The 26,118-nt window shown below is 40.5% G+C and overlaps 1 protein-coding gene and 1 long non-coding RNA gene across 14 annotated transcripts; one reads left to right on the top strand and one right to left on the bottom strand.

The window, feature by feature from the left end:
• The first annotated feature begins 1,056 nt into the window (after nucleotides 1-1,056).
• Nucleotides 1,057-16,533, top strand: LOC124880752 (vang-like protein 2). 3 transcript variants are annotated; one of them, XM_047386080.1, is made up of 8 exons: nucleotides 1,057-1,337; nucleotides 8,183-8,424; nucleotides 10,681-10,804; nucleotides 10,892-11,499; nucleotides 12,585-12,721; nucleotides 12,947-13,079; nucleotides 13,281-13,527; nucleotides 15,586-16,533. In XM_047386080.1, the coding sequence occupies exons 2-8, from the start codon at nucleotides 8,354-8,356 to the stop codon at nucleotides 15,841-15,843; spliced, it is 1,578 nt and encodes a 525-aa protein (XP_047242036.1). In that variant the 5' UTR covers nucleotides 1,057-1,337; nucleotides 8,183-8,353; the 3' UTR covers nucleotides 15,844-16,533. The 3 variants fall into 3 exon arrangements, with proteins under 3 accessions (XP_047242036.1, XP_047242038.1, XP_047242037.1); XM_047386082.1 differs by lacking the exon at nucleotides 1,057-1,337 and adding an exon at nucleotides 3,272-3,300; XM_047386081.1 differs by lacking the exon at nucleotides 1,057-1,337 and adding an exon at nucleotides 7,284-7,991.
• Nucleotides 8,392-26,025, bottom strand: LOC124880754. Of its 11 annotated transcripts, none has more exons than XR_007041447.1 (7): nucleotides 25,877-26,025; nucleotides 24,188-25,577; nucleotides 10,618-10,787; nucleotides 9,198-9,267; nucleotides 8,894-9,001; nucleotides 8,650-8,796; nucleotides 8,392-8,533 (listed from the first exon to the last, which is right to left on the bottom strand). It is a non-coding gene; the product is annotated as an uncharacterized LOC124880754 (long non-coding RNA). The 11 variants fall into 11 exon arrangements; XR_007041451.1 differs by having other exon boundaries at nucleotides 8,650-8,786; XR_007041444.1 differs by having other exon boundaries at nucleotides 8,894-9,267.
• Nucleotides 26,026-26,118: the final 93 nt, after the last annotated feature.

The following is a 26,118-nucleotide window of genomic DNA, read 5'->3' as shown; positions in this document are numbered from 1 at the left end:
ATTTATTGGATGTGTCAAACTTTATTAACAAATAAAAAACAGAAAAATGGGGCGTGCAATATTATTCAGCCCCCTTGCGTTAATACTTTGTAGCGCCACCCTTTGCTGCAATTCTCTTGGGGTTTGTCTCTATCAGTTTTACACATCGAGAGACTGAAATTCTTGCCCATTCTTCTTTGCAAAACAGCTCGAGCTCAGTGAGGTTGGATGGAGAGCGTTCGTGAACAGCAGTCTTCAGCTCTTTCCACAGATTCTTGATTGGATTTAGGTCTGGACTTTGACTTGGCCATTCCAACACCTGGATATGTTTATTTGTGAACCATTCCATTGTAGATTTGGCTTTATGTTTTGGATCATTGTCTTGTTGGAAGATAAATCTCCGTCCCAGTCTCAGGTCTCTTACAGACTCCAACAGGTTTTCTTCCAGAATGGTCCTGTATTTGGCCCCATCCATCTTCTCATCAATTTTGACCATCTTCCCTGTCCCTCCTTGGGATGTTTAAAGCTTGGGAAATCTTTTTGTATCCAAATCCGGCTTTAAACTTCTCCACAACAGTATCTCGGACCTGCCTGGTGTGTTCCTTGGTCTTCATGATGCTCTCTGTGCTTTGAACAGAACCCTGAGACTATCACAGAGCAGGTGCATTTATACGGAGACTTGATTACACACAAGTGGATTCTATTTATCATTATCAGTCATTTGGGACAACATTGGATCATTCAGAGATCCTCACTGAACTTCTGGAGTGAGTTTGCTGCACTGAAAGTAAAGGGGCCGAATAATATTGCACGCCCCACTTTTCAGTTTTTTATTTGTTAGAAAAATTTGACACATCCAATAAATGTCATTCCACTTCACAATTGTGTCCCACTGGTTGTTGATTCTTCACAAAAAATGTGAATTTTATATCTTTATGTTTGAAGCCTGAAATGTGGCAAAAGGTTGACCAGTTCAAGGAGGCCGAATACTTTCGCAAGGCTCTGTATACATTTGTGATACATTTCCAAAACGGCTTTTAATTTATAAACCCTTCACCGGAAGCTGTAGAGGAAGTCCACCCATAACATCTCTGCGGGACTCCGGGAGACAACAGATGCGCGGAGCCGGGATGAGGTGCTGGTAGCAGCCTGTTGAGGCATTTTTTCCCCGGAAATTAAAGACAACAGACTGTTGGCAATGAGAGCTTTCATGACGATGTGGTTTTTGTCTAAATGGTCGTAGGAAACTGCGCGGACCGGTGAAGAGGCCATAAAGTAGAAAACAAAAAGGGAGTTTTTTTGTCAGGGACGCTGTTGCTCCTCTTTGTGCTCCCCTTTTCCCCCTTTTGGGCAGTAAGGTAAGACCACCCTGCAGGATTTACACGCATGTGTTCTGAGGCTGTTACATGTGGGCTGTTTGGTCACACAGTCTTGTTTATAAGTTGCAAAATGAACATTTTTAGAGTTGTCACATTCTTATCATTATTACCCTGATCTGCGTGTTGAGGAGTGAGGAGCTGGAAAACATCTCTGCCGCTGAATTATAACTTGTTTGCACGCTTTCAGGTGCTCCTAAAAGACGCGCACACGCTGTGTTTGTGCGCGTTTACGCACGGCGCGTTTAAACCGGGCAGCTTTGAAAGGCGCATCTGTGAGCCCTGAGCTCGCAGTGGTCACAAGCGTTTCTGCGCCTGGGGTTTGTGGTGGAGTTATAGCCTGTGGCTGCTTCGAGTCGCATTATTGCATGTTGGGTGTGTTTGCTTTGTCTTTAATGGCACCTCTGCCAGTTGGGGTAGGGGGGTGGGGATTTGATTTCGGTTTCACACCCACATAGAGTAGGTATAAATATATCTACTGTAGAGAAAATAAAGATAAAAACCAAAACATGCACATAGATGTGTATATTTTTCTTATAAAGTTAGGTTGTGGTAATGCATTTATATTTATTTTGTTTCACAGTAGAGTAGCTCATTACTTAAGTTTTGTGTTCATCAGGAAGCCAGCCTGGGGGAATAACATGTCTCAGCAGCTAGTTCTTGCAAAATAGCGCTCTGAAGCCCGACCTGAAGGTAAAAGTTTGAACAGTTTGTGTCCAGGATGTGTGGGGTCTGCAGAGATGATAGCTGCCCTTTTCTGGACCCTAGACATGTACAAGAATTAGATGGAGGGGAGGGCAGCCCTGATGATCCTCTCTGCAGACCTGGTTGTTCGTTGGAGGCTGGACCTGTCCTGTTATATGGCTGAGTCATAAATAGTGCGGACTGAATAAAACAGTGTGAACGATGAATCTCTGCTGGGCCTTCTTCCAAACCGTGTCCATGTCTAAGCATCTTGGGTCACGAGAGTGGGTGACTTCTAGAAACCAGAAGTGATCCACAGTAAACACTGTGTTGCTAAGGGTGGTGAAGGTGAGGGGGGAGTGTTTTCTGAAGGACCACTGTCATCACCCATCTTTTCTGAATATACACTTTAGCGAAGGGAAAACAAGTTTGAATGAGTTGGAAAATGTATTTATTTACGCTAATGTGATTATGAATCCTCTCAACCAATCAGTATGCTTTAAACCGCCTAAATCCTGCGAGATAAAATGCAGTACAGTCCTGCACAAAATCTGTAAAATAGTCTCCCTATTCTTAGCAGCAAGATGTGGGAGCCTACTCCCCATTTACTGTGTATGCATTAAAGCATTTAAAAAGGTCAAGGCAAAAATCGAAGGTTATATTTTTGGTGCTTGTGCACCCCTCTTTTTAATGCCACCCTGGGCAACTTTGTACATTTTTTAAAATGTTTGGTGTAGCGGCATTCAAGTTTGACTCAATAGTGCCAATACAGGTATAACAGATTGTCATGGCTATCCTCTAGGTCCTATCAGCTTGAAATTCTACACATTTCTTAATGAGCTAAATTAAACCCCTTCTTTTTGTCAATTATCGAGCCAATTTTAAATGCCCATCCCTTACCCTCTATATAAAGCGACAACATAATAAAGCTTCTGAATCAGTGGCCACATATTTCAGACCCTTCTGGTGGCACCTCTGCTTGCTGTTTCTCCAGGCCACACCTGGCTACTGGACTGTGTTGATGGGTTGTCACAGTTGTCAATTATTGTATCAACTTAGTTTTTCATTTTACCTCAGCATGAAGGGCTTAAAACCAGGATAACCATCGTTGTAAGCATGTTCGACTATGTCTCTTTGAGAAATCCAGTGCAATAAACGCTACTTTTATTCATACATTTTCCTGGCAGGAGAGAACATTTCACTTGCTGGTAAAGACAAGAAACTATCACAATGCAAAACTGAAAGTGGAATAGCAACGCAGGTAAGTTAGATATTTAGATTTGTGACTTAAATAATTAAATCATTATTAATTAATCTACAGTACAGACCAAAAGTTTGGACACACCTTCTCATTCAAAGAGTTTTCTTTATTTTCATGACTATGAATATTGTAGCTTCACACTGAAGGCATCAAAACTATGAATTAACACATGTGGAATTATATACTGAACAAAAAAGTGTGAAACAACTGAAAATATGTCTTATATTCTAGGTTCTTCAAAGTAGCCACCTTTTGCTTTGATTACTGCTACACACACTCTTGGCATTCTGTTGATGAGCTTCAAGAGGTAGTCACCTGAAATTGTTTTCCAACAGTCTTGAAGGAGTTCCCAGAGATGCTTAGCACTTGTTGGCCCTTTTGCCTTCACTCTGCGGTCCAGCTCACCCCAAACCATCTCGATTGGGTTCAGGTCTGGTGACTGTAGAGGCCAGGTCATCTGGCGCAGCACCCCATCACTCTCCTTCTTGGTCAAATAGCCCTTACACAGCCTGGAGGTGTGTTTGGGGTCATTGTCCTGTTGAAAAATAAATGATGGTCCAACTAAACGCAAACCGGATGGAAAAGCATGCCGCTGCAAGATGCTGTGGTAGCCATGCTGGTTCAGTATGCCTTCAATTTTGAATAAATCCCCAACAGTGTCACCAGCAAAGCACCCCCACACCATCACACCTCCTCCTCCATGCTTCACGGTGGGAACCAGGCATGTAGAGTCCATCCGTTCACCTCTTCTGCGCCGCACAAAGACACGGTGGTTGGAACCAAAGATCTCAAACTTGGACTCATCAGACCAAAGCACAGATTTCCACTGGTCTAATGTCCATTCCTTGTGTTCTTTAGCCCAAACAAGTCTCTTCTGCTTGTTGCCTGTCCTCAGCAGTGGTTTCCTAGCAGCTATTTTACCATGAAGGCCTGATTCACACAGTATCCTCTTAACAGTTGTTCTAGAGATGTTTCTGCTGCTAGACCTCTGTGTGGCATTGACCTGTTCTCTAATCTGAGCTGCTGTTAACCTGTGATTTCTGAGACTGGTGACTCGGATAAACTTATCATCCGCAGCAGAGGTGACTCTTGGTCCTGGGGCGGTCCTCATGTGAGCCAGTTTCTTTGTAGCGCTTGATGGTTTTTGCGACTGCACTTGGGGACACTTTCAAAGTTTTCCCAATTGTTCGGACTGACTGACCTTTATTTCTTAAAGTAATGATGGCCACTTGTTTTTCTTTACATAGCTGCTTTTTTCTTGCCATAATACAAATTCTAACAGTCTATTCAGTAGGACTATCAGCTGTGTATTGTATCCACCTCCTGCACAACACAACTGATGGTCCCAACCCCATTTATAAGGCTTGAAATCCCACTTATTAAACCTGACAGGGCACACCTGTGAAGTGAAAACAATTTCAGGTGACTACCTCTTGAAGCTCATCAACAGAATGTCAAGAGTGTGCAGAGCAGTAATCAAAGCAAAAGGTGGCTACTTTGAAGAACCTAGAATATAAGACATATTTTCAGTTGTTTCACACTTTTTTTGTTCAGTATATAATTCCACATGTGTTAATTCATAGTTTTGATGCCTTCAGTGTGAAGCTACAATATTCATAGTCATGAAAATAAAGAAAACTCTTTGAATGAGAAGGTGTGTCCAAACGTTTGGTCTGTACTGTATATATGCTAACAATTAGAGATGCACATACCAGAGATTTTCTTTCAAACTCAGACCTGCCATTACCAAATTTAACTAACTCCAACTTCTCTTTCAGAGCTAGAAATAACAACACACTTTTTTCCTGTTTTGTGTGTAAACTGAAAGTCAAACTGTCTTAACAACATTTTTAGAGTCATATTTCAGAGGGAAACAGGAACCTTCCTGTGTGTGTTTTCTGGAGAATCTTAGCACAGATTTCTGCTAGCATTTCTTAATCCAGCATGATACATTACAAACAGACCTGGAGGCTCTGAAAGGATAAAACAGAGCAGCTTTTCTGTAATACGTTCAGCTTCCTGTTATCTGCTGACGTCTAGCTCTCTGCTGTAGCAGCTTCGATGAACAGCTGACCTGGCTAAACAGAAAATAGTTTCATTTTAAATAGCTTCAACCTTTTGTTGAATGGTTGTGTCCAATGTGAATCAATAAGTTTAAATGAATCACGAGAGGAGAAAAGCTTGTTGATGCAATCAATAGGATTGACTCTATCATGACTGAATGAGAAACAGAGCCATAGAGAGACACCACTGGTTTTGTTTACCTTCACTTCACAAGAGATTGCCTTAAACTCAGAAAAAGCTCAGATATATTTGCTCTTCCTGCATCGGTGTTTTAAGAATTCTGCAGAACATTCCTGCCCATCCAAAGATTCCCAATACACTATCACCATGTCATTATTGCATTAGTCACCTTGAAATACTGTGTTTTGCAGCAGGTGATAAACACCTAGATTTACCTTCCTTACTAAACAGTCTAATTTAACTAGTATTCCAATGTATGAGCATGTAATAGACACTTGCAAAACGTTGCTCCTTTTTCTACAACTAATCTAAAATCGTAAGTAACAAACTGACAAGAAATGCTTTGAAATATTTTTTTTTCAATATTAAGATCTTGATCGTTTTGCCTGAACTGCAGCAAAACTCTAAATATAATATCCATGTCATTAATAGGAATGTGGGTTCTTAGGTCAATGAGATTTCCATTTTTAAACAGAAAGCAAGATGAGTACTCTGACTTGTGTGACACTGTGTCGTAGTGGAGCTATTTTAATCTTTTTTTTTTTTTTTTTTCCATAAAGGCCTAAAGCTGTAATTTTATGATTACACTTGAGCTACAATCACTCTAATATGGCTGCTAAGGTCATTAATTGGGCTGTATAGGTCATAACTCACTGACCCTACCCTCTATTTGGTTCAATGTTTGGGTTGATCCAAACATCCCATCTAATGATGCCAACATGTGAATTGTTTTGGTCACATGTCTCAAGGGTTAAATGTCTGTAAAACCACCTGAGGAGATGAGTCCTTAAAAGCCCTAACAGTGTGATTGTTCCTACTAAAACAAATGAGCCAGATACTTCCAACCCATGTTCTAACCTTACAAAATGTTCTGGGTGAGAGGGGAAACATCTTCGCGAAATAAGAGACGTCCATTTGCCTTCTATTTAAGCACTTAGATCTGTGTCCGTTGAGAGAAAATCCTTTGATAAAGTCGTCCTAAACAATGGTTCTCAAAGCAATTTGAAGGTCCTCCAAAGCTTTTCTTGGGCTTTGGCTGCTTTTTAATTTATTTTCTGTCTGTTACTTGTATCTGAACGTATAAAAGGAACTCATAAAGTTTGTCAAGCCGCTGAACTCAGGCCTAAAAAGTCTGCTTAAGTTCAGGTAAAAAACAGCTATGAAAAAAATCAACCAAAATCAATAAAAAACAGAACCAAGTTGAACACAAGATAGGGGATCTCCAAAGAGCTTTTAGCTGATAACTTGTCATAAAATAAAGGTAATGCGTTATTTAGGGCCCGTGTCAGTACTGTGATGATTTTAAATGAAAATCAGACCTTAGATATAGGAATTATGTCATAAATGTACAGACAATGTGTCTGAGCTCCACACGAGCTCTTTTATCAATTAGAATCAAATTTTCCACATATGTAATTTTAAGTGACTAATTTGTAGACTGAGAACAGACGCTGTAATATTCTCCTCGAGAGGGACACAGGAAGCATTGTACATCATTGACATTATTGCAGCATATTATAGACCAGTTCACCTGAAATGTTTTCCGCTTGAATCCCCATCTACATATGCACCTCTTTGCTTTGCAGAACTTCCCTCAGTAGAAGTCCATGTGGGAATCACATGAAATTCCTTAGTGCAAATTAAAATGTCTGATATAGAAAGCAGAGACAGGAGGTTGGAGCACAAATTAGAAAGCACGAGGACATTCATTATTAGATCTAAGGTTAGTTTGTAAAGTACCAAGAAGATAACAAGATGTCCTGTCCTGATGGAGACAAAATTTTGAAAACAGAAAAAGATTGGGGATTTACAGATGAAGTACAACACATCCTAAATGTGAAGTCGGAGTCACAGCTTTGGTGAAAGGATTGTCTGTTTTTGTTTTCTGGGGTGTGTAGCTGAAGGGTCGGCTAGGAGATGGAGCGCTGAGTTGTTGTTCTGGTCACCATGACAACACCCCACCACCATCTCCCTTCTTTGTCTTTTCTCACCCCTAGACTCCCATTCATCCCCATTGTTGTAGCTGAGCTGTGTTGCCCTGAGAAACCTCAGAGGACACTTGAGAATGCGGCGCTTGGGTGCGGAGAATTCAACACTGCGAAATGCAAGAAAATGTACAGCATGTTGCGTTTTTTATCATTGCGTTTATGGAAATCTAATGTAAAGCTTGCAGGTTTTAGAGCTGTGAAGATGCTCGTCCTCCTTTCTGATGTGTCCTGAGTGCTGGAGATTTGAGGCCTGGAATAGAAGGTGGCATAGTTGCCCTTTATTAGGCTGAGAACAGTCTCAGGGCCAATGTGCTTATGGTTTCTCATGAAAAAGTCTCCCATAAGGCGGTCGGATGGGCTCAGCTACGTCCTGTGCTGCAGACAGCACACAGGCTTTCAACACAGCGCACAGTGCCAACATTTTAACAATGCTGTCTCTCTTCTTTCTGCTCCTGCTTGGTATGTGCCCCTTTCAAGACACTCTTACTTGTCTCACATGACAAATTATCCTCTTCCTTTGGACTCCCTCCTCACTCGTAATCTCTCCTCCGTCCCCTGGCTCACACAGGCTGTGTGCTCTACTAGGTTACAGACTCTACAACTCGCTTCTCACTTTATCTTCCTCTCTCATCCTTTCTATTCTACTTCAGGGCTCCAAGATAGATTCCCTCAGGAGTAAAGTGGATTTGCTGCGTCTCCCGTTGGTCCTTTCCACAAAGTCCATCAGCAACCGTAAGAGTCAATTGGGTGTGATCTGGGAGAAGGGCGGTGGCACGGGGACAGGAGTGGCACGAAAACTCCGCCCACCGCCGGCCTTCGACATGGACAACGAGTCAACGTATTCAGGGTATTCCTACAAGTCATCCCACTCGCGTACGTCCCGCAAAAACAGGTAGGAAATTGTCTTTCTTTCTTGTTATCTTTAGAATGAGACCTTTATGGTGCCTTGCAAAAGTTCATAATTATAGTCATGAGAAGTTGCATGAGCAATTTGCAGAAAGCTGTGAAGGGGAGACAGCAAACATGGAAGAAGATACTTTGGTCAGATTAGATCAAAATGTAACTTTTGGGCTGACATACAAATCAACATTGCACATAACCTTGAACACATCCTTACCATGGTTAAACATGGTGGTGACAGCATTATGCTGTGGGAATGCTTTTCTTTGGCAGGTAGAAGGAAGCAGGTCAGGGTTGGTGGGAAGATGGACACAGCAAAATACAGGACAATGCTGACAGAAAACCTGTTAGAGGCTGCAGAAAACTGGAGATTGAGACAAAGGTTCACCTTCCAGCAGGACATCAACCATACACACAGAGCCAGAGATACAATGTAATCGGTTAGATCAAACAATACTGACATTAAAGTGACCTGGTCGGAGTCCCAACTTTAAACCAATTGAGAATGGGTGGCAAGACTTAAAATGAATGTTAACAGACACTCTCCATCTAATCTGACTGAGCTTGACCTATTTTGCAAAGAAAAATAGACAAATAATTCAGCCATTAAATGAGCAAAGCTGGTAGAGACCTTTAACTACAGTACATGAATATGAATTTAAGGTTATTTGGCTGTTCTAAATTGATTATTGATGTGAGTTTGAATGGGTGCGGTTGGATCTCCGGTGTCTCTCCTGCCACCTATCCATAGCACCCTCCTCTCACCCAGTGGTGGCCGGGATAGACTTTCGGGCCCACTTTCCAAACCGCAGGATTGGTGGACTGTCTTGGTTTTCTACAACATTAGAAGTGGAAGATAAAGTGAGGAGTTAAATTGGGCATTTGTAGTCTAAAGCTTTTCCACCAGATGTCACCAAATAAATAACTAACTGATCCACACTTCTGCAACACTTTTTTTAGCCTTATTCTACAAAGCACGTCACATTTTAGCTGTCAAAAGTAATTGACCTTATGGGCATTCAGGGTGTCTCTAGTGTCTTGTCCCAGGGGATTTCTGGGCTGACGACTACATCCCCAATCTTTCAAAAAGAAGATGATCAAACTACTCTTTTTTTTTTTTTTATGACATCTGTACTTCATATAAGGCATTAAATACAGAAGACAATAATGGATTTGAAGTAACAGTGTCCAAATAGAACAACTGAAAATAGCCTAATGTTTGATAAAAACATTAGGCTATAAAGTAATACAAAAAGGTTAGATTGAAGAAACAAAATGACTGGACCCATTCTCTGCGTGTTTTTTTTATTATGGGTGGAATAAAATGGCAGTTTAGATTCTTATTTATCTAAATCAATGGTTGATTTGGGTATGACAACAAACCTTGGAGGGTAAGTCACCTTGGTGGTTGTGTCGAGGCTGATATGGGCTGCAAAGTACAGACTAAAAAGCTGAAGGGTCTCTAGTCTATGGAGCAACCTGCCATATAGCCGCACAGTCTGTAAGTTAAAGACCGTGCACTAATAATTTTGACTTTTTAGTTGGGCCCACCATTGTTATTTTAAATGTGCTTATATTTAAACATTAATGCTGTGGCTCACTGAGGTTTAATAATGTAAATCTTGCAAAGCCACTTCAGGCCTAATATTATGCATGGCTTGAGCTCATGTATAACCTCCATTAGCATTGCAAGTATTTCCTGAATGCAAACGTAGATGAAACATTGTTATCACTCCCAATGTAACCTAGGCTTTGAATGTTGATTTTTTTTTTGCTATTTAACTATTGATTTGTTGGTTGTTCTTGTCCACATATAAAAATGTATGTCACATTTCATTCACTTCCACCATCTGATAATGCTTCTTTTCCCAAAAATGTATTTCTCTGCGACAGTCAAAAATTCACATAATTAAAAAACATTTGTATATTTTTATGATTCTGGGTCAGCCAGTTAATCTTTCAGGGAATTTAGAGAGAATGAGCATTGTCTCAAAATCTCAAAATTAAATAGCTTATTTACAATTATGGTTAAATATAATGTCATCTGGTTAATATTAACAATTAAATACCGATAGAATGTATAGATTTCTATGAATGTGTTGTATTGTGACACCTCAAAAATTCTAGTAAATTTACTAATTTAGAATAATTACTCAAAAAATGCATGTTGCCATCTGAAACCTACATTTAAAAATAATAACTGCCCCTGAATGATGACCTTTACACTTTTTTTCCATTGTTTCTTCAGAGACAGAAGGGACCGGCATCGCTTAAAGAATCGGGATGGCTCAATCCGTGGAGATAAATCTGTGATGATCCAGGCCCCGGGGGAGCCGCTGCTGGATCCTGAGTCGACTGTAGTAGACGACAGGGTCAGATTTTCATTTAATAATGCTCTGTCTTAATTTGTGATCAACATGAACATACCATCACCAACACCTGCTCTTATGTTTCCACAGGACGATAACTGGGGTGAGACCACCACCGTGGTCACTGGTACTTCTGTGGACAGTATCTCCAATGAGGATCTGACTCGGATCTCTAAGGACTTGGAGGACTCTTTACCTCTCGACTGTCGCCGTTACATCAGCCCGGTTCTAGGAGCTATTCTGGGGCTCATCTCTGTGATCACTCCTCTGGCTTTCCTTGCCCTTCCACAGCTCCTCTGGCGGGACACATTGGACCCTTGCGGAACACCATGTGAGGGCCTTTATATTTCTCTGGCCTTTAAACTCCTGATCCTCCTCATCTCCACGTGGGCGTTGTTTCTCCGCCCCTCCAGGGCCACTCTGCCACGCTTCTTTGTCTTCCGCTGTCTGTTGCTCGCACTGGTCTTTCTCTTTGTAGCGTCTTATTGGCTCTTCTATGGTGTGAGGGTTCTGGAGCCCCAAGAGACGGACTACAGGGGGATCGTGGGATATGCTGCATCTTTGGTGGATGCGCTGCTGTTCATTCAGTATCTGGCTCTGGTCCTGCTCGAGGTCCGACACCTGCAACCCGCTTTCTGTCTGAAAGTTGTGAGGACTGCTGATGGAGTCAGCCGCTTCTACAATGTGGGGCATCTTAGGTTAGTGTGGGTAAAAATCCGCTTGTTATATAGCAGCATCTCCCATCAAAAAGTCATCCCAGATCATTGCAGACAGTATTCAGACCTAATCTGAATGCAGTAAGAGTAAATAAAGTCCAACTGAAACTGAAGTTGCACCATGAAGTAATTTCTGGGCCGATAGCAGTTCCCACATTCTTTAGAAACCTGCCAATTCTGAAATTTGAATGATTTTTTTTTTATTAGGCACAGAAATGAAAATATTACAATTCATCCTTCATCCACCTTCTTCTGTTTTTCTTCTCAATAAAGTCCAAAAAGCTCATTGGAATGCATACTGTTGATTAAAGCGTCTATAAACCAAGTCATTTGTTTAGGTTCATTTAAGCATTTGAGCTTCTAATCATGGATTCCAACCAGTTAAGGGAAATTTAGCTGATTCAGATGTTTGGCCGATTGATTGGGCCATCCTGACCACCTAATAGACTGGAGTACAAAACTGTTCAGTCAAAACATTGGACACAAAGGTATTATAAGGACATGATCGCATGTTAGAAACTTCCCAATATCTTTACATACGTAGACAAATTTAAACTAGGTTAAAAACTGGGTTGATGAACAAAGACCTACATGAGTCACCACCTACTCACAGTTTAGAAGAGGATTTTAGAAGGTAAACTCTTGCAGTGACATTTATGTGGACGTTGCTGTGGTAGGGAAATGAAACTTCACAGACTTAAAGTAGTTCAACATAACACTCTCCAAACGGTGCAGCTGTAGGGACATCAGTCAAATCGAAAACTAACGGTCCGATTAAAGCTCTCACCATATTATATGCCGCAGATTTTAGCTTACAAGCCAAGAATATGAAACATAAATGTGAACTGTTATTTGTGCTTTAAAGTAACTCATAGAGTTTGTGTAAAACTGAGTATCTCTCGAGCCCCTTATCATTGCTCCCCAGTGATGCCTTGCTCATTGTGGTTCACCACTTCCTTTCTGAATTTTTGCTAGTGTGTTACCAAGGGTTGCACATTGTGACAACAACTTTGTATTTCTGACATGCAGCCACAGTATCATGTCTTTCTCTTTCTGCTGTAATGTAGCATCCAGAGAGCAGGAGTGTGGGTTCTGGACCAGTACTACAAGGACTTCCCAGTCTATAACCCTGCATTGATTAACCTCCCCAAGTCCATCCTTACTAAAAAGATGTCCTCCTTCAAAGTCTACAACCTGGAAGAAGGTAAACATGTGTGCTATTTTAAAATTTTTTAAGTGATACATACAATACATGAATAAATCAGTATCTTAGTTCAAATAGAAAATTTAATGCTTCAGCAGTCTTATCAGCAAACTTTCCACTTGCCTTATTTTGTCCAAGCAAAGATTAAATGGATCATCCTTTTTTTGCACCCAGAATCTCTCATCCTTTAGACAAAGCCATTTAAAGGTCTGTTTCTGCCCATAGAGAACACCAACAACTCCACAGGCCAGTCCAGAGCCATGATAGCAGCCGCTGCTCGGAGAAGAGACAACTCTCACAACGAATACTACTACGAGGAGGCAGAGGTGGAGAGGAGGATCCGCAAACGCAGGGCCAGGTAGCAATAGAGATACAAGTACTGGATGTTGCACTGTGTAGACACTGGGCTCCTAGACAATGATAGAGCTCAAACTCCTCTGGATCAGTGTGGTTAAAGTAGTAGCTCATTTTGATCAGGTTTGTCCTTAGTTGATGATCTGGTAAGAACTAACTTGAACAACATTCCACATCACTTGGATCCTGTTGTGTATCCTTATAGACTGGTGGTGGCAGTAGAAGAAGCCTTCACCCACATCAAACGTCACCAGGATGAAGAGACGGCCACATCCTCACCCAAACACCCACGAGAGTTGATGGACCCCAGGGAGGCCGCCCAGGCCATCTTCGCCCCCATGGCTCGGGCCATGCAGAAGTACCTGCGGGCCACCAGGCAGCAGTCCTATCACACCATGGAGAGCATCATCAACTATCTGCAGTTCTGCATCACGCACAACATGACACCTAAGGTTAGGAGGTGTTCTTCTTAACAACTGCATAGAAGTATGTTCTGTGTAAATAGAACCAGACAAGGCTGGAGTGCAGTATTTCTTATTTTAGACCTCATGTCTTCTTTCCATTATATACAGATCCTTCTCAAAATATCAGCATATTGTGATAAAGTTCATTATTTTCCATAATGTCATGATGAAAATTTAACATTCATATATTTTAGATTCATTGCACACTAACTGAAATATTTCAGGTCTTTTATTGTCTTAATACAGATGATTTTGGCATACAGCTCATGAAAACCCAAAATTCCAATCTCACAAAATTAGCATATCATTAAAAGGGTCTCTAAACGAGCTATGAACCTAATCATCTGAATCAACGAGTTAACTCTAAACACCTGTAAAAGATTCCTGAGGCCTTTAAAACTCCCAGCCTGGTTCATCACTCAAAACCCCAATCATGGGTAAGACTGCCGACCTGACTGCTGTCCAGAAGGCCACTATTGACACCCTCAAGCAAGAGGGTAAGACACAGAAAGAAATTTCTGAACGAATAGGCTGTTCCCAGAGTGCTGTATCAAGGCACCTCAGTGGGAAGTCTGTGGGAAGGAAAAAGTGTGGCAGAAAACGCTGCACAACGAGAAGAGGTGACTGGACCCTGAGGAAGATTGTGGAGAAGGGCCGATTCCAGACCTTGGGGTACCTGCGGAAGCAGTGGACTGAGTCTGGAGTAGAAACATCCAGAGCTACCGTGCACAGGCGTGTGCAGGAAATGGGCTACAGGTGCCGCATTCCCCAGGTCAAGTCACTTTTGAACCAGAAACAGCGGCAGAAGCGCCTGACCTGGGCTACAGAGAAGCAGCACTGGACTGTTGCTCAGTGGTCCAAAGTACTTTTTTCGGATGAAAGCAAATTCTGCATGTCATTCAGAAATCAAGGTGCCAGAGTCTGGAGGAAGACTGGGGAGAAGGAAATGCCAAAATGCCAGAAGTCCAGTGTCAAGTACCCACAGTCAGTGATGGTCTGGGGTGCCGTGTCAGCTGCTGGTGTTGGTCCACTCTGTTTTATCAAGGGCAGGGTCAATGCAGCTAGCTATCAGGAGATTTTGGAGCACTTCATGCTTCCATCTGCTGAAAAGCTTTATGGAGATGAAGATTTCATTTTTCAGCACGACCTGGCACCTGCTCACAGTGCCAAAACCACTGGTAAATGGTTTACTGACCATGGTATCACTGTGCTCAATTGGCCTGCCAACTCTCCTGACCTGAACCCCATAGAGAATCAGATGATTAGGTTCATAGCTCGTTTAGAGACCCTTTTAATGATATGCTAATTTTGTGAGATAGGAATTTTGGGTTTTCATGAGCTGTATGCAAAAATCATCCGTATTAAGACAATGAAAGACCTGAAATATTTCAGTTAGTGTGCAATGAATCTAAAATATATGAATGTTAAATTTTCATCATTACATTATGGAAAATAATGAACTTTATCACAATATGATAATATTTTGAGAAGGACCTGTATGTGGCTAGAAGTTTACAGTGTCTTAGACAAAAAACTTTCTCACGTGTTATCAGATTACAACCAATAACTTCAGTGTATTTTATTTGGATTTACTGTCATAGACCAGCACAAAAAAATAACTACATATGAAGAGAAGAGATATATGGTTTAAAAAATTTCTTGCAAATAAAAATCTGTGTTGTGTGAATTTTTGGTTAGCCCTCTTTACTCTGACACAGTTAAATAATATAAAATGCAACGAATTGACTCCAGAAGTCACCTAACTAATAAATCCATCCGTTTGTGGTGGTGGTGAGTTATACCCCAAAACACATAACAGCTGTAATTCAAACAAAAGCACACTTTTCAAATCTTTTTATAAAAAAAGTCTAAAAAAATGTGTATCCTTTCTTCCACTTAACAATGATGTGCTACTTTATGTTGTATTTGTAATGTGACACATTAGGGAACATGTCACTAGACATTCCAGGCAAAGTACTGCTCAGATCTTTAACATTCAGTCATTTAAAGGGACTTGTGACCGACCGATTCTTCTTGTCCTGAAAGGCCTTCCTGGAGCGCTACCTCAGCCCCGGTCCCACCCTCCAGTATCTGGATAACAACTGGGGGCGCCGGTGGACACTAGTGAGCGAGGAGCCGGTGACCACAGCCCTACGCCAAGGCCAGGTCTTTTCCTTAAAACGCCTCGACTTCGCCCTGGTTGTCAAGGTAATGCCTCTTCCCTTTCTGGATTTGGCTGAGGAGTTCATCGACCCAAAAAGCCACAAGTTTGTCATGAAGCTCCAGTCAGAGACGTCTGTGTAGGCAGACAGAACCCACCCACACAGAAGAAAAGAGGACGTTCAGATGCTACTTCTCCAGGGCATGTTTTTTTATATATCTTTTAACATTACAGTGTTATTTTACATGGTTCTTATTTGATGTGTCCAAATGTAAAGCCAACGTGGTTTACATTTTAGAAAGCCAAACTTAATAAAACATATATGGCCAGCTAAACAGAAGATCCAGCCATAGTCCTTAATTGTATGAGTTTCAAGAAAGAAAAAAACTGACATTTTTTATCAGAGTGCTGTTTACTTCTAATAATGTGCTGGGGGAGGAAGTCTGGCCCGGTAGTCTAACACACTGTTCTTTAGTCGCAATTTCTGTACAAATGTCAAAGAGTTTGAGACTGAAAAAATGTTCTTCAGGCTTTACCTCAGATCTTGTTGTTTTTGTACTGTCTTCGTTTTCCTGTTTTGTTTTATACAATTCAGCATACCACTCTGTTAACATTCTTTGTTTTTATAGACTTTGTTTCTTTTTCTTTATTGTTGTCTTTGCTCAAACTCAAACGTCGACGTTAAAAATCAGAGTCGAGCAAAAACCAACTGAAAGAAAATCTGACCTTTTCTCACCTTTATACAGGTCCTTCTCAAAAAATTAGCATATTGTGATAAAGTTAATTATTTTCCATAATGTCATGATGAAAATTTAACATTCATATATTTTAGATTCATTGCACACTAACTGAAATATTTCAGGTCTTTTATTGTCTTAATACGGATGATTTTGGCATACAGCTCATGAAAACCCAAAATTCCTATCTCACAAAATTAGCATATCATTAAAGGGGTTTCTAAACGAGCTTTGAACCTAATCATCTGAATCAACGAGTTAACTCTAAACACCTGTAAAAGATTCCTGAGGCCTTTAAAACTCCCAGCCTGGTTCATCACTCAAAACCCCAATCATGGGTAAGACTGCTGACCTGACTGCTGTCCAGAAGGCCACTATTGACACCATCAAGCAAGAGGGTAAGACACAGAAAGAGTGAAGAGAACGTTGAGAGACTCAAGACCCAACACTCTGGATGAGCTAAAGGTCGCTATCGAAGCATCCTGGGCCTCCATAAGACCTCAGCAGTGCCACAGGCTGATTGCCTCCATGCCACGCCGCATTGAAGCAGTCATTTCTGCAAAAGGATTCCCGACCAAGTATTGAGTGCATAACTGTACATGATTATTTGAAGGTTGATGTTTTTTGTATTAAAAACACTTTTCTTTTATTGGTCGGATGAAATATGCTAATTTTGTGAGATAGGAATTTTGGGTTTTCATGAGCTGTATGCTAAAATCATCCGTATTAAGACAATAAAAGACCTGAAATATTTCAGTTAGTGTGCAATGAATCTAAAATATATGAATGTTACATTTTCATCATGACATTATGGAAAATAATTAACTTTATCACAATATGCTAATATTTTGAGAAGGACCTGTACAACTCCCTTGAGCACTGCCTGCATACAGTGTTTGACCGACGTCGCTTTAAACAGACGGTCCCTGTGAGAACACAGTTGTGAAACGGTGGGGGCGGTAATGTGGAGGTAATGCATATTTCATCCGACCGATAAAAGAAAAGTGTTTTTAATACAAAAACGTCAACCTTCAAATAATCATGTACAGTTATGCACTCAATACTTGGTCGGGAATCCTTTTGCAGAAATGACTGCTTCAATGCGGCGTGGCATGGAGGCAATCAGCCTGTGGCACTGCTGAGGTCTTATGGAGGCCCAGGATGCTTCGATAGCGGCCTTTAGCTCATCCAGAGTGTTGGGTCTTGAGTCTCTCAACGTTCTCTTCACAATATCCCACAGATTCTCTATGGGGTTCAGGTCAGGAGAGTTGGCAGGCCAATTGAGCACAGTGATACCATGGTCAGTAAACCATTTACCAGTGGTTTTGGCACTGTGAGCAGGTGCCAGGTCGTGCTGAAAAATGAAATCTTCATCTCCATAAAGCTTTTCAGCAGATGGAAGCATGAAGTGCTCCAAAATCTCCTGATAGCTAGCTGCATTGACCCTGCCCTTGATAAAACACAGTGGACCAACACCAGCAGCTGACACGGCACCCCAGACCATCACTGACTGTGGGTACTTGACACTGGACTTCTGGCATTTTGGCATTTCCTTCTCCCCAGTCTTCCTCCAGACTCTGGCACCTTGATTTCCGAATGACATGCAGAATTTGCTTTCATCCAAAAAAAGTACTTTGGACCACTGAGCAACAGTCCAGTGCTGCTTCTATGTAGCCCAGGTCAGGCACTTCTGCCGCTGTTTCTGGTTCAAAAGTGGCTTGACCTGGGGAATGCGGCACCTGTAGCCCATTTCCTGCACACGCCTGTGCACGGTGGCTCTGGATGTTTCTACTCCAGACTCAGTCCACTGCTTCCGCAGGTCCCCCAAGGTCTGGAATTGGCCCTTCTCCACAATCTTCCTCAGGGTCCGGTCACCTCTTCTCGTTGTGCAGCGTTTTCTGCCACACTTTTTCCTTCCCAAAGACTTCCCACTGAGGTGCCTTGATACAGCACTCTGGGAACAGCCTATTCGTTCAGAAATTTCTTTCTGTGTCTTACCCTCTTGCTTGAGGGTGTCAATAGTGGCCTTCTGGACAGCAGTCAGGTCGGCAGTCTTACCCATGATTGGGGTTTTGAGTGATGAACCAGGCTGGGAGTTTTAAAGGCCCCAGGAATCTTTTGCAGATGTTTAGAGTTAACTCGTTGATTCAGATGATTAGGTTCATAGCTCGTTTAGAGACCCTTTTAATGATATGCTAATTTTGTGAGATAGGAATTTTGGGTTTTCATGAGTTGTATGCCAAAATCATCTGTATTAAGACAATAAAAGACCTGAAATATTTCAGTTAGTGTGCAATGAATCTAAAATATATGAATGTTAAATTTTCATCATGACATTATGGAAAATAATGAACTTTATCACAATATGCAAATTTTTTGAGAAGGACCTGTAAGTATCATTACAGTCTGTATCAAAGGGCAGCTGGACGTTTTTAAAATTGCTTTTATGGCAGTTCGGCCTTCTCTACATTGCTTAAAAAGGCAGAATTAGTTCACTTCCACAGGGAAGGCTATCAACTTCATTTTGTGGTACAACCAATGTTGGGAATCCTGTATTAATTGCTTTGTTTTAAATGTTTTTTTTTTTCCCTGAACTTCAGTGAGTTACAGTTATGCACTGTGTAACAAACCACCTTGTAAGTTTGGTGGATTGTTCGTAATGTTAGGAATTTCTACTATATTTCCATTGCATCTAAATGCTGCCATGTGGTACTTTCTGCAGCTTAGGTTAGTGATACAGTCTTGCAAATAAAACAAGAGTGTAAGCCTATGTGTGTTCTTGTGTTGAGGTTTTCAAGGAGTGTTGCAGCTTTGCTTGGACTTGTGGGTACAAAAATACTGGACTCTTAAAGGACTGTGGTTAACAGTACAGGTTGGGGGTTTTTTCAGGTGCGGTTTGCTGTGCTGCCAGTATCTTATCTGCAATAGACAGCAGTCACAGCAAACTTGGTGTCCTGATATGACAGTGGAGGTAAGATATATTTTAAGAGCTATTTTTGAATGAACACAAGCTTTAAACTAAGAAGAGCAACACGAGCAAATATTGATTTAGCTTAAAACTTTCTTTTGTTTTTGCTGCTGGACGCCACTGTTTCTGTTTATGTCTAATTATGGTTTCAGTTGTTACATTAATAGCACAGAGGCTGCTAAATGCAGAGAGATTTGCATAATCTGTGACCATCAGTTCTGCAGTCTAACCTCAAAATGTCAACTAAAGACAATAAAGTAAAATCATTTCTAAAGCTAAGACTGCATGGCTTTTTTTGTGGGGAGGAGGAGGATTGGTTAGGTTTGCAGCACAAAATCTAAGGGAGTTGGCTCATCAGTTGCTGGTAATAATATTGATGCTGCAACAAGAATATTTCCTAGATGAGAAAATAGCTAAATAAGTAGCTGTGTGGAGTAAAAGTAATAAGGAGAAAAATCTGAATATATGATTTATCTGCTTGGAAAATTCAGAGTTAAAGTTGTTTTAAATGGTGTACTGAGTTTGTTGCTTTACTGCATAATAGGAACTTATCTCAAATTTTATTCACTGACGGCTATCAACTAAAGGTAATATACTCAGTACTTTTAAGGTTTCTACACAAGCTTAATTATTTTAATAATACATTTTAGTGACAAGAAGTTTCTCTGGAAGGCATTAGGTCAATGAACAGTCCCCACTAAGGACGGTGTGTACGTGCTTGGTTTACCACAGCTGTTTAAACTCCTGAAGAGTTAGGAACTGCCCTACGTGTACTTTAATGTTGCATATGCTAAACATATGCTAAGCAGAGGCACCTTAGGATCAACTTATGACCTCATCAATTTGTTGCTTAACATGCCTCTTTGCAGGCAGCGTAGCAAATACGCTGTTATGCTGGATTTGATTTGTTTCTGAAGTTGTGTGGATCTATGAGTCTAAAAAGTCATGAGATTGGCTGATTTTATGGTACTATTTGCAAAAGAAGATAACTAGAAGCCTTAACATACCACTCAGCATCCATGAATGTAGACCTCGGAGAAAAACCTGCTGTTACTATTTTCTGCTCAGCTTAACCACAGCGTTCCACTAGGAGAAAACCAGCACCTACAGCCTCATAGGGGGCGATAAGGCACAGGCTCATGTAATGTCTAATCAGAGAAGAAGAAAAGATCCAAAAACAAATACACGTTCACAAGCGCATAATTGTGCAACATAATATATGACCCTACTTTAATGAGATGCAAACTGTCAGAAGTGCTAACAAATAGTTTATATCTGTAGCTGTTCTGCACACCTTCATGTAGGAACCAAAATAGAATGGAGGGGAGATCTGACCTATTCTGAGCCGTCTGTTTAGACCTGACTTTCCGAGTAGGGTTGAAGCGTGATTGATGAATACAACAGTAGCTACTTAATTAAAATCAACAGCCTGGTTATCAGTGGTTATCTCGTTTCTGCTTCACTTACGCAAGCAAACGTAATCACAGGACTTGGCTGTGAGTTATCATAGTAAAAAATGTTAAAGATATATTTTAAAATTAGTGTCTAAAAACAAATTAGGAGTCTGACACTGAACAACAAGAAGGTGTATCAGATCCGGCCTAAAGCTCATCAAGGATTATAGAGACTCATTCCCTGGTGAATACAACTTGTGTTATAAAGTATAGTGATGTTCTAGGGTTAAAATGTAATCCAAAGACAAAACCTTAGATATAATTAGTACTGCAGTGGTAGAAGAACTATGAGTTGTTTAAAGAAATACCTCAGAAGTCACATTGGAGCAAGAGGTTTGGTTTTCATCATGTGTTTCCTGTTGGCTAATTTGGAAACTTTGCAATCTTACTCAGTAAGGCTCATGACTTAAAGATAGCATTTTGAGTGGGTGCGGTTGTGGTAGCTCCTCCTGTGTGTGTGGTTTTTTTTATACTGAAATAAGAGTCCTCAATTGTGACTCCCTTTTTAATCACCGTGGGTATTAGAATAATATCCTAGATAGGTTCCTCTTGGCCCACCTGAGTAAGCGAACAATAAACTATCAGGACTCCCTTCAGTTTGCTTATCACTGTGGAGTTGGAGTTGAAGATGCCATCATACACCTGCTTCAACAAACCCACTGTCATCTGGACAAAGCCAGTAGCACCGTGAGGATCATGTTCTTTGATTTCTCCAGTGCATTTAATACAATCCAACCTGATTTGCTTTGTCAGAAACTCCAGAAGACTCAACAACCTCCTGGATCAAAGACTACCTGACAAACAGACCACAGTTTGTGAGACTGAGGGGTTGTGTGTCCAACCAGGTAGTCAGCAGCACAGGAGCACCACAGGGGACTGTACTCTCACCATTCCTTTTCACTCTGTACACCTCAGACTTCCAGTACAAGACAGACTCCTGTCATCTGCAGAAATACTCCGATGATTCTGCAGTCACTGGGTGGATCAGAGATGGACAAGAAGCTGAGTACAGGAAGCTGGCCGACCACTTTGTGGCATGGTGTGGAAACAATCATCTCATCTTGAACGTGGATAAAACAAAGGAGATGATTTGAAGAGAAACAAGAATAGGTCAAACACTATTTCCACCATCGGAGAAGACGTGGAGGTGGTGGAGAAGTACAAATACCTCGGTGTTCACCTGGACAACATTGGAATGGAGATGCAACTGTGAAGCCGTCTACAAGAAGGGACAGAGCAGACTGTTCTTCTTGAGGAAGCTTAGGTCCTTCTGTGTTTGCAGCAAGATGCTGCATATCTTCTATAAGTCAGTTGTGGAGAGATCAAGCTATTAAAGAAAGGCTGGCTCTGTTCTGGGGACTCCTCTAGAACTTCTGGAGATCATTGTACAAAGAAGGATCCTTTATAAAATAAAAAAAAACATTATGTGGAACCCTGAGCATCCTCTTCATGCCACTGTTGTACAACAACAGTGTCATCAGTCAGAGGGTTCTTCAGATCTGCTGTAAGACAGAGCGCTACAGGAGATCCTTCCTGCCCACAACCATCAAGAAGAAACCTGCATAATATGAGCTACAACAACATTTAATTTCCCTTTGGGATTAAAAGGTATTTTTGAATTGAATTGAATAACAACCAAGTGTAAGTCAAGCTTTCAGCTTTCATTCCATATAAAGTTTTGATGGTGTACACAAAGGACTGTATGAACCTCTGCACCTTTCAACATCACACTAACCTATTCCTAACACTGCCCAGGAAGAGGAGAAGTCAGAGCTGGAATATCTGAGCCAAGGGCACGATTCCCCCTTCGCTCTCTCACTCCGGCTGCATCCACCACAGCTAATGGAGAGGCCAAACAACACGTCAGCTGAAGGCCTTTAAACTGGCAGGCGAGCCCAAGGCCTACCTTCAAAGAATCTTTGGATCCAAAGTAACTGCGAACCTTCAATCGAACCTCGGCCGATCGAAACCAACAATTTAGTAATGATTTGCTGCGTCAGTACCCGACATTCATTCATAAAAAGGGAGTAATAAGACAAGCATAGCTTGACTTTCTTTTGAGGCATCCATAAGCAGCCATAATTGAAGCGGATTTTTCCCAACAACCTGAAGAAGAGGTATCGGTTCGGCTGGCTAAATTGATCAGAGGCATCAATTTCCATCATCATATGTATGTATGTACATTAAAATGTTTTTTTAAAAAGCCTGATGAAACAGCAGCTTCAACAAAATGATTAAATGTGTCTTGAAATACATTAAAAAATAAGAATTCTACGGTGGCCCTGAAGTGCATACCACATCAACAAGTTACTAAACACAACTACATTTCAAAAAATGCAACATTTCAAAAAACGCAACATTTCAAAAAACACAACTACAAACAGGGGTGAAAGTAGTTTTAAATTCTTGCCGGTACTCAGGGGCGGAGCTAGAGGGGAGGCTGGGGAGGCACCGGGGCATATATGCATGCATATATATATATATATATCTATATATATATATATATATAGAATATGTGTGTGTCCAGGTCAAAGCTCAAACTAATTAAAATGTATCAATATTTTACTGTCCTGTAGTCTGTCTGTATAAGGCAGAAATTAGAATAACTTAACAATGTAGAATATATATATATATATATTCTGCATTTTCCGTTGCTCACATCCAAAAATTGCTGTAAATGCTACAAATATAACAAAATTGGCAAAAAAAAAAAAAAAAAAAGACTTGTCCTTAGAGGGCAAAGAAAAGCATATATCTTTGCATATTACTAAAATATGTGGTCATGGAATAAATAATGAGACCACCCTGTTTTCTTCTATGTTCTGTTTATCTTACTGCCCTATAACTCCTCTGTGCATCATGTGGCTAAAAACAAAAGAGAGAAATTAAAACAAGGAATGCCTAAAAGCACTGTTTTTGGCAGTGCAATATCGTAGCTATTGAAGTGATTTTGGTCATTCTCGCAACAGATTTTGTAGAAAATGAATAGAGAAGTTTTCAAAGTAAACTCTTGTGAGCTATTTCTGTTATTGTATTTGCCTAAACAAATGTACCTTTACTTGAACCAGACAGTAAAATGAACAAGACGCTGAAGAAATCAAGGGTTGTCTAATAAAGATTTCCATGCCTGTTTATTTGACACTTCAAAAACAAACAAGCATCCAGAAAATAAACAAGCAATACAAGCACTTTATAAGATATATGCTATACAAATAACCAAACTATATAACATTAATACATACTGCATGCAAATACAGTAAATGCTAAAATACCTTTGGTACACATACACACACATCATGCTATGATATATTCTTAAAATATAACTTACTCTGTTTCAGCCACTTTTTGTAAAGGACTGCCTTCATCCAGAGGTTCGCATGGCTGAAGTAAAGACACACAACACATTTCACATAAAAACAGTTACATAGTTCTAAGGAGCTGAAGTAAAAGGTAAATGGTGCTTGTGATCATCGAACAACCAAAACAAGAAGGACAGACCAAATACATTTTAAATTGTACTTACCAGTGTATCAGCAAGATCAAACTCTGAGGATTTTTTTATAACAATCTCTGGGTCAGAGTCAGACAAGTCTGACAAATTTCCAACTGCAAAACATAAAAGAAACAAACAACAACAACAACAAAAATTCTACTAAGTGATAATACTATATTCGCTAAACAATGTTAAGTCATATCCAAATGCATAAACACAGCATTGGTAAAAACTCGTGACTCGGCAGATCCCAAAGCTTTCTATGTTCTAGGAAGTAACTTGACATGTAGGAGCTAATGTATGTATACAATTGACTTGATTGGTTTATGCCAGTGATGCTTACTTGCACAACTTCAAAATTTACATTTGTTGAAGTTTAGGCAATGTGTGCCAAACTCCACACACAAACTCCACAGCTTACTTTCTTCAAAAGTCCCTTTTCAAGCAGATGAAAACAGTAATGCTTTGATATGACTTGCCAACTTCAGCCTTATAAGAAGCAAGGGTAAAAAGGTCTTTGTGTTCCAGGGATATTAATGACCTCTGTCCCATCTGGATACAGAAGAAGGAAAGGCCCATCTTTTACATCTTTCTTGAAGTCCTTCATTTTTTTAACAGCCTGACTGAGCAGAGTTGTAGCAGAGATATCTGGGTCTGTTGTAAGGGAAATTGTTCTTCCACGCTGTGGCCTTAGACCACCCTTCTGAATTACCATCAAGCCAACATTTATATGAAAGAAAAAAGATGTGAAAGACTGAGAAATGTTTAAAAATATTGTCAAAATTGTTCTTTTTGCTTTTAATTATTGTATTACATTTTGCAATAACAACCAAATGGACCAATTAAATAATAATATCAGTCAAAGCAGAATGATGGAAACCTTTACTTTTAAACCACAGATTTGGATACAAATAGATCATAATAATGGTTGGTAATTTATTAATCAATAGCTGATTTACTATTTTGGCTGATCAATGAATTGACAATTTGCTATGACGGGTTAACAAGTATTCTGCATCGCTTTGTTACGCTGAACTTTATTCATACCAGAATCCTTGATAAAAGCTGCTTGTTTTTAGTCGGAGTCATAGCTAACCTACCCCAACTTTTATTTTTAACCCCTTTCTCCCTAGAGAAAACTTTTGTTGCTCCTCGTTTTTCTTTTGTCGGTATTCTAGGAAGGTGCTGAAGGCTGGAGTCGGGCAGGGTGGGATAGCCTGTCGTGCTAAAGTCGATGGGGGAAAAATGACAAAGGCGCACATCAGAGAGATGCATAGTCATATATGCAGACATGCCATACTAACCAGAGCAACACAGATTTCCCTGGTAAATAGCGCCCACGAATGCATCGGACATTTATATTTTACCTATAAATGTTGCTGCATGACTGAAACCTAGGTACATGTTTAATTCAGCATTTGAATTTACCAGGCCCATTTAAATGACTACGAGCAGTCTGGACACCGCTGACGTTAACAAGGTACTATAAGACAAATAAACTATTTTTCATGCTTATAAACTTACTTGAAGGCCGTGGAGTAACTCCAACACATATTTCTTGAATCCTCTTGCCACAGCTGCTGCAAAAGTTTGGTGACAGCTCAACCATCTCTTTTCCGCAGCTTGTTGTTGTGCTTAGTTAATGTTGCGTTTTTTGAAATGTTGTGTTTTGATTTGTTGTTGTGCTTAGTTAATGTTGCGTTTTTTGAAATGTTGTTGTGTTTTTTGATTTGTTGTTGTGCTTAGTTAATGTTGCGTTTTTTGAA

The sequence above is a fragment of the Girardinichthys multiradiatus genome, chromosome 14 (assembly GCF_021462225.1).
Source record: "Girardinichthys multiradiatus isolate DD_20200921_A chromosome 14, DD_fGirMul_XY1, whole genome shotgun sequence".
NCBI lineage: Eukaryota > Metazoa > Chordata > Actinopteri > Cyprinodontiformes > Goodeidae > Girardinichthys > Girardinichthys multiradiatus.
This window is presented reverse-complemented; position numbering and strand designations above follow the sequence as displayed.

Bases quoted from the DNA above. Each gene is read 5' to 3' on its own strand.
- LOC124880752 (XM_047386080.1), top strand. From the start codon at position 8,354: ATGGACAACGAGTCAACGTATTCAGGGTATTCCTACAAGTCATCCCAC. The intron at 11,500-12,584 runs GTTAGTGTGGGT...GCTGTAATGTAG, and splicing joins TACAATGTGGGGCATCTTAG to CATCCAGAGAGCAGGAGTGT. The intron at 13,080-13,280 runs GTAGCAATAGAG...GTATCCTTATAG, and splicing joins ATCCGCAAACGCAGGGCCAG to ACTGGTGGTGGCAGTAGAAG.